Raw genomic sequence first — 16,134 nt, 5'->3', positions numbered from 1 at the left:
CTCCTGGGGCAGGTCAAACTTCCTGAGCTGGCGCAGGAAGTACATCCTCTGCTGTGCCTTCTTGATGATGGTCCTGATGTTGGACATCCACTTCAGGTCCTGGGAGATAGTGGAGCCCAATTCGACAGTCCTACTCCAGCCTCCTTTCATGTATGAGTGCATGAATAAGGTATATCTGGGGAAATGTCCTCTGGTTTGGTCCCCCAAAATAAACTAAAGACTTTTGTGATTCAGTTTCATAGGAAACAGTCATCTGGCCTGGAATAAGGAAAGGAGGGGGTTTACCTCATGCATTTCAATTAGAACTCCTTTAACATTGCTGGAGAGATTAAAAATGAAAGGATCAAAGTGGGTGAGGGCTACATTATCTGCAATGCAACTCTATATCCTCAAGTTTGGTCTGAGGTTGAGGTGTGTTTTGCTGCTAGTATTGAACCAGATGGCTTCAAGTGGAGATGAGGAGTGGGACACAAAGGTCTGGTAAACTCATCATCTCCACACCCCCGGGTCATATGGCTGACTGCTGGCAATAGCTGCAGCCAGAGGCATCATGTTTTCAGGTTGCCTGACCATCAGTCTGTCCATATGTCCATCCATCTGTGCCATTCTTATGAATGTAGTATCTCAGAAATGCCTTAAGGGAATTTCTTCAAATTTGCCATAACTGCCCACTTGAACTCCACCATGAACTGATTTGATTCTGTTGGTCAAAGGTCAAGTTTATTGACCTGACATCTGTCCCTGTCCCATGAATTTGACTGGCTGTCAGAGGAATACAAGCGCAAAGTGGTGATTCTAGTTTTCACTTTCAAAGTTAAAGTGTTCCATCCCCTTGACACTTGAATCTATCACATTTTGCTCTGACAAAGTGTGAAATCAATGGGATTCTTCTTTAAGTTAAAAATACCATACCAACTGGCTTAAGTTGTGATGAACAAACAAAGGCGTCTCTATTAAATAATGACTCTGGCTAATTTAATCAAATAATAGCTGGATCAAAAATGAAATACAAATTCATTCACACTTAGATCAAATCAGTACATTTTTGTGAAATCCAATACTCATAGTGACCTTGGGTGTTATCTTTTCCTCCACATACTACACACAGTAGGCAGTCTCACTGTCTCTGAAGCCCTTTCACAGGTCATGATCAAGTTGAGAATGCAAATCAAAACTGTGAAACTGTGAATGTGATAAGTTAAGGCTGCTCAGGCTTGTTTTTTGTTGGTGAACAGGATGACACTGGTGACTCACCAGTCAAATTGAAATGGCATTTCATTGTTTGGCTGTTCTTATAGTGTGGTGGACAAAAAAAGGAAAGTTCCTTTGGTTAGCTCCCCATGTGCTTCTCAAAGTTCAAATTCAAAAAGTGTAATGAAGCTAATTAATTTGTGTAGCATCTAATTATCAGCATGTGAGTGTGCAGTAGCATCTGCACCAGGAAAGGTCAGCTCAGACTTCTGAGTCAGGCCTCATTGCTGAGTTTCTAATTCACAGAAAATATTGAAACAGACAAGAAAGGCCGAATTCTAACCAGTACTGGAGTTTTAAATTGTTTCAATCATCAAGCCTGTCTATTTACAGATTATGGTAGTAGGTTAATCAAATGTTAAGCTATTAAATGAGAAGGCTTTCTATAGTTTAAACAAGTACCATATGTCTCATTCCTAGATATCTGTTTGATGCAACGTTTTAGAACATTGTGTAAAACATATAGAAGAAGGTTAATGTTTGCCTCAAGGACTGGGTTGTGTTTGTTCATATTGGATATTTATTTGTTTAGCTCTATGCACTTCACTCCACCTTCGCCCACCTTTTGCTTCTTGATCATTAGGGAAATGGCACTGTATTTCTAAAAAATACTGATTGCTTTTTAATATCATTGCCTACGGCGTACATTTAGCAGCTGTTTTGCCCTTTTACTTAAAATTGAATTTTTTCCATTATTTGATATTTAAGCCAGGCTTCCAAAGGTTAAAAAATTGATTCCCTCAGCTCTTCAACTTTAATTGTTGTCTAGCAGGAGGGCATATAGTAACAGATTAGTTTATTACTTATCAATATAATCCGTGTTTGTCAAACAGTGGAGAGAGACAAAGTTATAAATGGAACTGGTTGGACTGGGGAGCTTTGAGGGCTTTTTGGTGTGATCGTAACTGGAAATCATCTTCTGGTTTTTTTATTAGCTGTATACCAATGGAAAGTCATTTAGTAAACTGATTAAAAGCCAAATACACTTAAGCAGCAGCCTTCACTGGGTGCTTTTTGCAGTTCAGTGCCATTTTTGAGAATAACTGGCCAGAAGCAGACAATATGGCATTTTAGTACTGCAGCTATAATGGAATTTAAAAACAAGCATTCAACAAAATCAATAGTCACCATGAGGTTTTGGTGTCACTCCCATATGTACCCTCACAACTGTTTCTTTGTGTGAGAATGACATTGCGAACAGATGTATTTCTTTCTACTTCCAAGTTCCTGCTTGGAACTTATTATTATTCACACACGCAAAATACTTTGTGTGTACAACTGGAAGCAAAACATCGCACCTACATTTTGTAGCTAACCCTTCCCCTTAACTTCAGTTTTATTATTACTGTGGCTTAATTTTCATTGTTATGGGTTTTGCACCTGCTAGTTATGAAAACCAACAGGACACATAGAGCAAGAAATACAAGCAGTCAGATGATTAGGTTGTTAACCTCCAGATTAGTTCAACTAATATGGATGAGAAGATATTGGTGAAGTGTAATTTTGTAGATTCTAATCTTTTGGACCATGTGTTGGCATGTCAGCAGATACTATAGTGATACAGTGAGATCTTGAGCTAAGCAAGACCTTTGGCTTTTTATTAAGAAGACAGACATTTTCAAACACAGTTGTTCATCTCCCATACTGATGATTGTATGACAGATCCAGTAGTGCCAGTCTTTTGCCTTTGTCTACTGTATATAGTAAATGTAAAATGAACAGGACTTCAGGACCCTGGACTCTGTAATAACTTGTGACAGCCCTGTGGGAGAGGGAATGGCTGGTTGAGGAACACAGACTTAATAGTTTGTCATAAATCAATTTCTGTAATACAGTACATTGATTCTTATTATTATAACACTGACTGTAATGACTTATAGAGCCTGTTGCACATACCTGTGTAAGTGGATTCACGAAAGGGAAATCTTGAGAGGTCTGTGGGTGTGTACATTAGTTTTTGCATTAGAGCCTAGCATTGCTCATATTAAGCAGTTAGCATAGCTAGGGATGACAAGGGCTGAGGCACATCCAGCACATCAGCACAGTCAGAGCAGCAGAGATGTAAATCCTCCAGAAGCTTCTGAAATGTATGCATTTAGGCATTTAGACACCTGTTTGTATCATAAATAGCTAAATGTTAGGTGAATGAGAAGCTCCTTTAAGCCATCAAAGCATAATTTGTGAAGAGAAGCAGACATCATTTGTGATGTGAAATATTCACTAATGGCTCTGTCCTGGCCCCATCTCCCCTGTCCCCAGAGTCACAGAGGTAAACCCAAAAGTACACACCAAGCTCCGAGCTGGACTGTAGCCCTGAGAGAGAGACTGTGTGAGAACACTGTAAATCACTGTATGCGTGACTGTTCGTGCGTGCTCGTGTGCACACACACACATCTGTGCGAGTCTGTGTCTAGGTGCATTTGTATCTGTTTGTGTATGTTACAGCGTGTTAATTTGACTTTGCAGTCAGATGACAGTGCCACTGTACAATATGACGCTCAAATGTGCCAAGTGCGGAGTTATCTCTTCGGCTGACGTTTCCACCACAGCTACCAGTAACGCCATGTTAGTCCCGCTAATTATTTTTCCTTAACTCTTCTTACCTCTGTTCTCTTCTTTACTGTACACTTCCCTTCTTCTCCCTCTATTGACTGATTCTTTTTCCTTTATCTTTCTGTCATTTTCTTCTCGCTGGTGCCCTGGCAGGAGGATTTCCCTTATTATCAAAGGCTCATGAAGCTTATGTGCTGCTCTTGAAAACAAACTGTTAACTGTATTTTATATATGCAAATAATTATGCATATGTGATTGATTATTTAATTGGAGTGAGAGTGCTTGTTTGTGCATGTTTAAGAGATCATTAGAGTCTCAAAACTGATCAGGACAGATGTTGAGAAGGCAATGGAAAGAGGACATCAATGCACTTTTATTGTCTCGGTGTGTGTGTGTGTTGCTGTGATTTGAGTGATCATTTCCATTTATACTTTCAACCTGGGTCTTTGTTTTCTGCTTCTAGCTACTGTGCTAATAGAATCTGGTCATACAGTAGCTGTAGAGTTATCAACCTCTTTTCACAGTGAGTGATGCTTTGCTACAATCCACAAATCCAACCTTTAAATAGCTATTGAAATGTTGTAAATAGCTGCAACTGAACAATTAATACACATCATTTCACTTAATTTGTAATGTGACATTGCTCATACACTTTACACAGGCACATATTTATTTTTCTGGCAGGTGGTTGTAAGTACTCCAAAGAGTGAGATGTGTTAAAAATATACAGAATCCCATACAGCACTGCATCAAAGCTTTGGGCCACATGACAAGATAAATAGCCTCATCCTGCCACTTTTACCTCCAGTCTTGTTTTTTGCATCTATGTTTATTACCCATGTTGACCACAGAGTTTGTAAATGATAGGAGTATGTCTAAATACAGTAGATAACACTTTAAATATTGAAATAAATTTTTTCAGTCCATTGTCCCATCACCTTTGTTGTAGCCAACCTTATCCTGTCTGGATCCTGGAACCTTTACTTCTGACACAAATTCACTCCTGTTTATTATCTTTTTTTAAAGGTGTCTTTTTCTAAATGATTTGGGTAGATCTAAATATACTACACAACCATTTTAAATATTGAAATAATCATGTTTTCCAGTTCCATTTTGGTTGTGTAGCTCCTCCCATTTCAGTCCTATCACTTTAGTCCTGAATTTGTTTCACTTCTCCATGTTATTTGTGACATATTTTGACAACAGTAAAATAATCTAATCTAAGCAAATCTTACAGATGTAAGCAATCTAAATAGAAGAGGGATTATTTTAACCTTGTTCCCAGAATTTTGTAGCTGAAGGATATATTACCAGTGCTTATTACAGAATTTCTTAATGTGTTTATTCTGGTTCCACCATGGTCTCATAACTTTTACTGAATCCCATTAATTTTTACTGAGTCTGTTTCAATCCTGTGCATTATTTATTCCTCATATAGAAAAGCAGTGTCTCTTCCTAAATACCATGGGTAGATCTCAATAAAATAATCAACACTTTTAAATAATGTTTTTTTGTTTTATGGTCCCACCATGTAAATACAAGCTTTTATTAGTATTACGTTTCTTTCTGTCTGGCCCGATCAACATCAGTGAGTTACCCGCACCTTTTTATTTTTGACTCGTTTCAGTTAGTTAGCCAATGAGTTAGTGTACAAAATAAACTGCTGCTAACATGTTGATAAAGTTGCAGGTTATTTTCACAGTACCACAGACACAAACACACAGCTCACAATAGTTTTACCAGGATTTCTTCCACCAGAAGGTGTTAGTGGGTGGTTATTTCCTGTACCCACTGGATTGCATTAGAGAGGAGCACTCCCTACAGATGGAGAGGTTTGGTCACGAATGATGAATATGGAAAACAAGGTCCAGATTGAAAATAACTGGAATTTCCCTTTTGAATGCAGTACAGATATGTTGTGCCAGTTTTCAGCATCTTTAACTGTGGCTAGTTTCATACAAAAACTGTTGGTGAGTACGTCCTCCTGAGTGCTACCATGGGCAGGCTGGAAAAGTCTTTGAATTCATACAACAGTATACATCAAATTTCAAATGAGGTCAAGGAAAATAATGGCCAGCATCAACAAACTCTTATACTGGGGGTATTGATTTAGCCCAGTTTAATACCAGAGGTGGAAATTAACTAAGTACTTTTAATTACATGTAAATTATATGATGCGTTTTCAAATTAAAGTCTTGTTAGCAGCAATAATATATTGATAGTAAATTATGAAATTGTAATTGTTATTTTGTTCTATTAAATCTCTCCAGTGCATGATTATTTGTAGCACCATCGCTTGATTAGTAATGCCTTGCAAGCAGCATGAGCTCACATACCTTTTATACATTTTGCGTGTTAATGTAAACAGTTTATCAGAAAAGGATATTTTTCATGTGGCATGAATCCAACAGAAGTCTTTTCACTGTATTTGTCCCTTCTGAAGAACCATCAACTGTGAGACCAGCTACAATAATATTTTCAAAGGTTTATGAACCAATATTATCAGAAATCCCCACTATCAGGTCTCACTCACTGGTAATTAATTCCATTCACATTTACATTATAGTTTTTTTTTGTTTGCTCATATTTTATATTTTACATATATAAAAGCCCTTTGTCAGTACCATCTCTCTCTTTTCAGCTGGGTTCAGCTGATACATATTTCATTGACAACTGTTTAACTCAGATCAAAAAACTCAAGGCACTTAGAAACAGTGAAATTATAACATTTTGAATGCAGCATGCTAGCTTATAATGGAGCTTTGTTCCGTTATTGCATATACAGTACCATATTATTCCACTTGAATAAAGGTCTTAAGTACTTTGTCCACCTCTGGAAAATTCTTTCACTAAAACTCCTCTTGAATAGGCTTGGAATGAAACATAGTATTTATTGTTTTTTGTTTATTCACAGTGTTCTGATTTACAATGTGTTTGGGGGGGGGGGCATCAGCGTGGATGTGGGGAATCACACCTCCTCAGACTCTCTCTCTGTGCCTGTCCTTCTCTGCTCTGCCTCTTCTGTTTGTCTCTGCATTCTGTTTGAGCTTCATTACACTTGTTTTCCCCACTGCTCACCCTCGCTCCTCCCTCTCTTTCCTGTGGCACTAGATCCTCTATGGTTTGATTGAACCATCTTAATCATACATGCATGTAATATATGTGAATTACAAACATATATATCTGCAGATAATGGATGTATGTTTTTGTCTGTGACAGTAACATAATTATTTGTTGTGATGTCATGTATTTATGCATGGTTAGAGTGGAAGGCTGCTTCCACTTTGCTAAGAGTGTGTTCAGTTATCAAGGGCAAGTAGGGGATTAGTTTAAGATTGCATTAAATATTATGTTCTGTGCGTTTTCTGATGTTACAAGGGAAAGGAAATTTGGTTTATATCTTAGAGTTTCTTTGTAAAGAAGACTGCACTTAGATAATGGAAAATAGGAAATATGCTACAACTGTCAGGAAACACTGCAGTCTTACCTTGCAAATGTTGACCAAGGTTTACCAGTGCTGTCCTTGACCACTGTTCCCTTGCCATCCTGCAGGGCATCACTGTGGAGCTCCTGTGTAGTTTTGCCCCTCCTGGCCCTCACATGGATGTCGGCTGTCCTCGCCATCACCGATCGGCGCTCTGCACTCTTCCAGATCCTGTTTGCTGTGTTTGATTCACTGGAAGGCTTTGTCATTGTCATGGTGCACTGCATCCTGCGACGAGAGGTACCTCACATGACCACTGACATTATGTATTTAACTTCTTCCCGGTTTTGTTTGTTATATATGCTGTATAAAATTTCAACCTTACATTGATATTCTTTGTATAAATGAATGTGGAATTCAGATTAAGAGTTTTACCATTTAGAAAAACTACTGAAGGTGCACAATGATATTCTTACAGCCCTTGACGCAAAGAATACCATTGTTTTAGTGCTTTCAGATCTCACAGCAGCCTTCGACACCGTGGACCATACAGGCCTCATATCCCACCTTGAACATTGTGTCAGTTTGCGTTAAGCACAGCACCTTAAATGTTTATTTCTTTTCTGAGCAACAGGACCTTTTCAGTTCTGATCAATGACTCTACCTCTGAAATAGCCCCTCTCTCTTCAGGTATTCCCCAAGGTTCAATCCTGGCACCTATTCTTTTCTCATTATATATGTTACCGTTAGGCTCAATTATTTCTAAGCATAACATTCATTTCCATTTTTATGCTGATGATGTACAGATTTACTTGCCATTGATGCAGAGTGATGCTAATGCACTAGGCCCCTTGCACAGGTGTTTGGGTGATATTAAAGAGTGGCTCGCACAGAACTTCCCTCATTTGAATGAGGGGAAGACTGAATACATTGCTTTCAGCCCAGACCCCACCCACACTGTATCCGGCCTAGGAGCTTCAGCCCCATTATTCACTCAAACTGTGAAAAACCTGGGATGTTATTTGATTTAAATGAGGGGAAGACTGAATATATCTCTTTTAGCCCAGACCCCACTCACACTGTATCCGGCCTAGGAGCTTCAGCCCCGTTATTCACTCAAACTGTGAAAAACCTGGTAGTGTTATTTGATAGCAGCCTCAAATTTGACAAGCAAATTAGTTCGGTGGTCAAAACAAGCTTCTTTCAGCTGAGGCTCCTAGCAAAGGTGAAGCCCTTTATATCTCGAACCAACCTAGAAAAAGCCATTCATGCCTTCATTAGCTCAGGACTTGACTACTGCAATGCCCTCTATGTATACTGGAATTAGTCAGTCTCAACTCCACAGGCTCCAACTCGTACAGAACGCAGCTGCTCGCCTACTGTCAAACACTCCAAAGAATGCTCACATCACCCCGGTCCTTTGGTTCCTTCACTAGCTTCCGGTACAGTTCAAAATAGATTTTAAAATTTTACTGTTTGTGTTCAAGGCCATTAATGGTCTTGCGCCAGTCTATTTGACCGAACTTTTAACCATTTATACCCCGGTCAGAGCGCTGCGTTCTAATGGTTTTTAAGTCTAAATTAAAGGCACATTTATTCAGACGGGCTTTTGGCATCTAATATTTAGCAGCAATGCTATACGGGGCCTACAGGCCATCCTGATTTTATATTTTGTAATTTTACTTGCTCTGTATTTGGACTCTCTTTTATTTTACAGGAATTTTATGGTTCTTATAGATCTTGTTTTAAACTTGTGCAATGTTAACCTTTTTTTGTTTGTTTATGTAATTTTGGCATACTCTGTTATATCTCTGGTTTATTGTGACGCACTTTGAGCTCCTTTTGGTTTTGTAAAGTGCTATGTAAACAAATAAATTATTATTATTATTATTAAAACATATCTTGGAGAACAACTATACTTTTTTTACTAGCAGGAAATGAATAGCTACAGTATGTGGGTATGTCAGTTGGACTATCCATTCATTCAGGCAACACTTTGGTTTAGTACAAGATATCTTGAGAACTATAGGCTGAAAACCATTATAAAGCCTCATCCGGTTCTTTCAAACCAGGAACTCCGAGGGACGACTCAGACCACTTGAGTATATAAAAAATATAACCGTGCTGGTTTATTCAAAGAGTCACAGGCAAGCATCAACACTCCAAGTCCAGAGATCTTCCAACCCCAGGCTGCCCAAGCAGCCCGGAAGCAGCAAGACCCCGAACCAAGAATTCCTATACAATATTAATCCTTTCTGGGCTGTCGAACCGTGACGTCACCTGATATGCCAGCTTGGCAGCTGAGCAGAGCAGTAGACAAAACATGAAGAAAATAATGTGTGTGGCTGTTGTTTTCGTGGTGTGTATCTAAAACAATTTGACATAACATTACACATTAAGACAAATATTATGGTTACTTTTACCGTCATAATAACATTTGTCCCTGACTTGAGCCCTTCTCTGCTTTTTAACTAACCTTGCATTTAACATCCTGAGGAGACATCCTGCTGCACTAAACATTCATAGACAACAAATCTCTGAATATCTATCTAACTAAAAAATAACCTAACAGAACTGTTATCCAAATTGACATGAAATTTGAGTAGAGGAATCAGAGCATGAGGATTTCTTGTGTATCTTTGCTATAATCAAAATTCAGACAATACTCAACCACATGAAATGTCAAAAGTCCATATTTTAGTGAGCAGATTAATGCTCCCCAGACAGTGAACCCTTTCTGCTTTGGAATGTCACTTAGCTTACTTGTCGCACCATCTACACAATCCTAAAAGGTGAACTTTGCACACTAGATCATTTAATTTGCAGATGGCAAGACACTCCTTGCGCACATTCAGCCTGCCAATGATCCATGACCATGGTAGTGCCACTATCAAGACCAACTTGTAGTCTAGAATTTTAAGCATAACTAAAGATATGTTCACATTACCTGCTGCAACCACTCAAATCAGATTTTTTTTTTGTCCATGTGATTCAGATCTGATCATTTCATAGATGTGTGAACAAACCAAGCTGGATTTTATTCAGATCAGTTTTGAGCCACTTGCATATGTGGTCCTTGATTTGAAACATATCTGATCTCTGACCATGCAACCATGGTCAGAACAGTCAGATTGGAATTCATGTGGTTTTTTTCAACATCTCACGCCACAGTTCAATGCACCATAAAACACATTATTTATCTTCTGCCTCTTGATCATGTGGGGGTAGCTCCAGCTGCTAAGAGGTGTTGGTAGCTTGCAACATGAAGCCTTTGCTGCTAGGTGTTATTTTAACCCCTCATCAGAAGACCAAGTGAGAGACTCCACTGTCAAATCTTGCTGCAACAAATCAGTGCAACATTTCAGCCAATCACGAGTCTCGATGAGCCACCTGTGTTGAAGGCAGAGCTCGGCCCCTCTCAGCCCTGTCTGGAAGCAAGGCCAGCTGAGCCCAAGTCAGCACCATTACCCCCCTGCTGCTAGGAACACATGGAAATGGAGGCCAACCGTCCCTGCTTGGCTCGACTCAATTAAAATGGACTGACCTGTTCTGATGGAAAAACACCGTTGGTGTTTGTGAACTGATGTATTTTTATATCCAACCTCTACTAATATCATGATCTGTGCTGCAGGTTCAGGAGGCAGTGAAGTGTCGTGTGGTTGACCGGCAGGAGGACACTAATGGTGATTCAGGAGGATCTTTCCAGAATGGCCATGCTCAGCTCATGGTATGAACTGACATGTTTGGTTTTACCTTTTATGATTTATGATTATTTTTTGGTAGAATGCACACTAAATCCATTATATATTGTCATCTGTCCACAGACTGACTTTGAGAAAGATGTTGATATGGCTTGCAGATCAGGTAAGCTCGAGGTTGGGAGTGTTTGATATTGTGTGTGCGTGTGCATTTGATTTGACTTTGGGGACTGCTGTTCAAAAAGCTACTGTTAGGAATTAACGCAATTCTTTTGTTGGAAGCACGAGAAGTGACGACAGGAGAGGACTGTTTAAAATCAGCAGAAAGTTTACTGAATGTCTGATCACAGGTAGGCCTTACAGTGCTGGGAGCAGAGAGATAGAGCTCCCGCAGGAGTTCCATCCACTGACCCCGAATACATTTTATCTTCTTGGGCTGCTCCGCCCTGGACAGAGGTGCAACCTTCAATCATTTGTGATCCTATTGGTCATTTGGTGTGAGCCGGAGCTCACACTTCCATGTTGAAATATGGTAAATGTAGCTATGTGTGTGTGTGTGTGTGTGTGTGTGTGTGTGTGTGTGTGTGTGTGTGTGTCTGGGTGTGTGCGCCCACTTACAGCATTCAAAGTAAGCAGATTCTGCTTCATTACAGCTGTAAGATATATAAGCAAGGGAAACAAATTTATTAAAATAACCAAAGCTCAGTAGTTCTGGACAATCATCAATACAGCTGTAATATGTATAAACAAGTAAGATAAAGTTATGAAAGGTAACTAAAGGGAACTAAAGGTATGAGAAGTAACTAAAACTTATAAAGTAACTAGAGTCTATAAGACTCAAATCTTACACTACAAATGTCTTGTTAGATTTTTAGGTTCTTTTATTTTTAGGTTTCTTTTCAAAAGAAACAACCAAATAACAAACCAATCCGTTTACACATATTCCCCCACCAAACAACATGTAGCAAAGTCACAATTTTAGAAGATGAAAAATTTGGCACCAAGTTTTGCTTTCAAAATATAATCATTTCAGCTCTAATTTATAATTCCACAGACTTTTACAGTTTCATACATCCTGTTGCCCTGCTGCCTGTTCTGTGCACTTCTAGTGGGGCATTTGGTTGGCTCCTGGGGCCTGATGTTGTCCAGGTGGTGGCCACAAAAAGCTGTTCAATTTCTCTCAGCATCCCCAGTGAGGTGCAGGATGAAAACACTCATCTGAAATCCCCCAGTGTGGGTATAATTCCAGCACATGATTCCAAGAAGGCTTTAATCCATTGAGCTCCCCCAGAAGTTATATCAGGCATTTGTGATTTAATTATGGTGGTGTCTTGTAGAGAAAATGGGGTATAAGAGAGAGTAGTGCACCCACTAGTGGAGGTAGTCATTACTAAAGGCATTTGGTGCCAAGGCTTAAGGGGTGACTGTGACTCAAGACAGGTATGGACATTTCCATTGTTAGGTATTTTTAGTCAGATAGATATTGGTTAGATACTTTATGTATTAGAAATGTTTAGTGGAGATAGGATGTCTATTTAGACTGTTAAATGCTAGTCATGCTTATGAGTTTCTACAGGGTGCATCTGGTCAAGGATAACTAGAGAGAAAAGTTGATGATTTAATATTATTATTATGATGTGTATAACTGTAGTCTTAGTCATAATATTTTCTTATGTTTAATGTCATGACATGTCACTAGAGGTCATGTGAGAATGCTTTTAGCTACACACCACTTAATCAACAGACACACACATACTGATTTACTTCATGTTTTGACTACTGCTATGGCCAGCTGCAAAGCTGGCACCAGAGACGTCGCAGTTGACGTTTCTGTGCAGTATGGGGCTAGCCCAACCGAAGAGATAAATGTAACTGTGAACACGCCTCAGCATAAGGAGGAGGTGCAGCCGTGGGGGTGGGCATGTTTTCTGTTGTATGAGAGAGTTCAACTTTGTTCTCAAGTGGTTCAGGAATTGTTACAGGCATTTTTGGGGTCATTGATGCAGAGGACTGATGTTGGAGAGCAAGTTTAACCTCAGTAAGAAAACATTGGCACTTTGCTAGAAAAGCCTCTGCCTTTTGAGCCCTTTTAATTGCATTTCCCTTGTGCAATCTTCCTGCTTCGCACACTTTTCTTTTACGCTGTGTCATTGTAAATTAGACAAACACGTATTAACAATTCGGTGAATGGCGTAGTGCCCACGTGACAGATCCAGCCAAGAAGCTTCTACACAGAGACTGCGTGCTTGGCTGTTGAGGGTATCCCAGTCAAATCACTTGTTTTAGACACCAAAATTGCAATACCGTAATTCTATAATCCCAAACTGCTATTCCAATGCCCCCCAAAACAAAACTACTTGAGAGCTGTAATTGAGTACTGGAATTCTCAAACAGGAAGCTGCTTGATACGCTGTTTCTCAAGACAATCAAATCTCTTTCAAGAAGGGAAACCACCCCACAATAATGTGAAAAACAAACTTGTCCCTGTGTCCTTATTAACAATTTTAACTGTGGCCAAAGTACATTATATTAACATTGCACACTTGTAGGGAGTTCTCTTCTGGATCTGGACTCACTATACGCTGACCGGATCCAGAGGAGGGCCGGACGGATTGCTGCAGACCCCACCCACCCAGGCAACAGTCTGTTTGTGCCTCTTCCCTCCAGGAAGAGGTACAGGAATATAAAGACTAAAACAAACAGACTGAGACACAGCTTATTCCCCAGAGCTGTGAAATCAATCACAACCCTAACCCCTAGTCACACACACAACCTCCCCCCTTTGGACAGACACAGAACACTGGACCTCAAACTTCCTCCTAAAGACTGAGATTTGCACTGAGCTGCAACTTATAATGTTACTACACTCTAACATGCTGCTGACCTGATTAGGTCCCATACATCCCTTTTTATTTGTTTATATTTTTATATTGACTTATACAGTTGTGTGGTATGTAAATAATATGTCCGTTCTTTAATGCAGAGAACTGCTGGGAAAAATTTCGTTTTGCTATCCATAATGACAAAGATTCTTGACTTGACTTGACTTTGCAGAATTAATATTTTAACTGCAGTTCAACAACACTGTACTAAGGTTATCGTTCACTGCAGTATTAAGTGTCCTAGTAAATTTGGAAGACAACCCTAAGTGGTTATTCATTCATGTGATGAATTTTACATCTTTTATGAGACCAAACGATCTAATGCTAGGACACTCATGTACTCTTCCCCCTGTTGAGACTGTGATTTTTGCGTTACATTTGCACTTCAAAATAAAAGACAAACCGCTTTACCTCTCTTAACAAATTTAGAACAATTTACCGATCAGGAAAGATCCTCAGTCAGACAATTCAATATTTTAGAGTGCCCAATATGCAGAAATTCTCTATATTTAGAAAATGTTTCCAGCTCACCTGTTTATGAAGCCGACAGATTGTCTGAAGGAGTATTTCCGTAGATCGCGCGTCCTCAGTTCTCCGCCGATCTCCACTTCCACGTCAGTCAATCCCGGACGAGCCCCTATCTGTTAGATTTTTACCTAGTTCTTTTATTGAAAGTGCGAGAAGTGAAGACAGCAGAGGACTGTATAAAATCAACAGAAAGTTTACTCAAAGTCTGGGATCAGAGAGACAGAGCTCACGCAGGAAATCTGTTCTCTGAACCACAAGTTACGTTTTCTCATTACATTTATTATCTTGGGATAGTCCGCCCGGGACAGAGGTACAACATTTCACACTTCGTAATTCTATTGGCCATCTGGCGTGAGCAGGTCAACCCCTGCCTGCGCCTGCTTGCTGGAATGTGATAGAAACCAGGCTGTATCACACAACATGATTACTAAACAATTGTATGTCTGCAGCTGCAGACCCCTGTGTGCATAGGCTATTACAGGACAAAGCAGGATCTGGTGAGTATGCTAAACGGGCCAGGTGGTCATCTCAGGTTGTAGGTCCCCTGTCTCTGCAAGATACTACATGACAAAGCAGAACTTGGAATATGCTAAGCAGGCCTATGTGAGGATGCAAAACAGGCCAACAGGTCTGTGTTAAAATGTAAAATAGTGTCTGTACCTTCAGGTAACCAGATGGCCTATGTCTACATAGAAGTTAAAGCAGGCAGTTTCTACTTCAGTATCACCTGACTCTCATCAATACAATTGTAAGATATATAAGCAAGGAAAATAAAGTTATGAAAGGTAACTAAAGGGAACTAATGGTATGAAAAGTAACTAAAGCTTATAAAGTGACTGAAGCCTATAAGATTCAAATCTTATAGTCTCTTTGTGCCTCTTTGTTGTATTTTGACTGTTTCTAATTCATTAGCGCTGCTGTAACAAATGTGAAGCATGTTTCTCTCAGTTCTGCAGTTGTGCCTTACAATCACCCTCACAGCAGCCTCTCTTCAACAGGGAGCTGCTTTGACAAGAGATACAACACATTACTGCTGCATGGCGCAGTTTATGGGAGAAGGATGAACGTGTGCCGAGCAGTTATATGCAGATAAACACTGTTCTACACTGCCACTGTATAATTAAGTTCCTCCTGACAGAGGCAAATATGGGCTCTGCTCTGCTATCTGCTGGGAGAGAAAATCTGATTATCTCTTGAGACAGGATATCAGGAAAAGCATCTGGAAGAGAAAAGCTATTGAGACACAGACCGGTCCAGATTGAGAAAAGACAGAAAGGAACCAAGAGGTTTTTGATTTTTTTTTTTTGTATATGTCAGATGGGAGGAGGAAGCACTGAGTGAGATTGTCAGATATATGGTAGTGTGGATAGAGCATTGTCTGATGTTGTTTACCAGCCTGGACATGATATGGGATATGCATGCTGCTGTAAGCCAGCAGTTGTTATGTTGAAATGAGGTTGGGTCACAATGTCAAGGCAGGCGTGATGGTAGCCATGTGCTGTCAGTTGAGATACTTTTACAGAAGCAAACTTACTCCTGCTGGGGAGATCTGCTCTTTGATTTGTCAGAGCAGTCAGCACAGTTAAACCAGTATGTGTGTTTGAAGGTCAGTGCCTACTTTGATATAGATTGACACAGCTGATATTTTCTTCATAATGTATGTTGAAGTCTTGTATGCGTGTGCACATATGCATGTGTATGCAGTCTTAATTTTGAACTTTCTACTAAAGACAAGGGGATTCTTTCATATAGCTGGACTATTTATACCATGAGACAATATTATACATTTGTTGACCTT

At 39.6% G+C, this 16,134-nt stretch overlaps 1 protein-coding gene across 1 annotated transcript in view; it reads left to right on the top strand.

The window, feature by feature from the left end:
* The window catches only part of adgrb1a (adhesion G protein-coupled receptor B1a), a 291,715-nt gene that overhangs the window by 225,868 nt on the left and 49,713 nt on the right, over positions 1 to 16,134 (top strand). The window contains exons 26-28 of the mRNA XM_020623885.1: positions 7,357 to 7,528; positions 10,860 to 10,955; positions 11,053 to 11,092. Coding sequence (XP_020479541.1) covers positions 7,357 to 7,528; positions 10,860 to 10,955; positions 11,053 to 11,092 — 308 coding nt within the window. The remainder of the gene's footprint in view (positions 1 to 7,356; positions 7,529 to 10,859; positions 10,956 to 11,052; positions 11,093 to 16,134) is intronic.

This window comes from Monopterus albus, unplaced genomic scaffold (assembly GCF_001952655.1).
Source record: "Monopterus albus unplaced genomic scaffold, M_albus_1.0 scaffold314.1, whole genome shotgun sequence".
In the NCBI taxonomy this organism is placed as follows: Eukaryota; Metazoa; Chordata; class Actinopteri; order Synbranchiformes; family Synbranchidae; genus Monopterus; species Monopterus albus.
The sequence above is the reverse complement of the archived record's forward strand: the minus strand, read 5'-3'. Positions and strand labels throughout refer to the sequence as shown.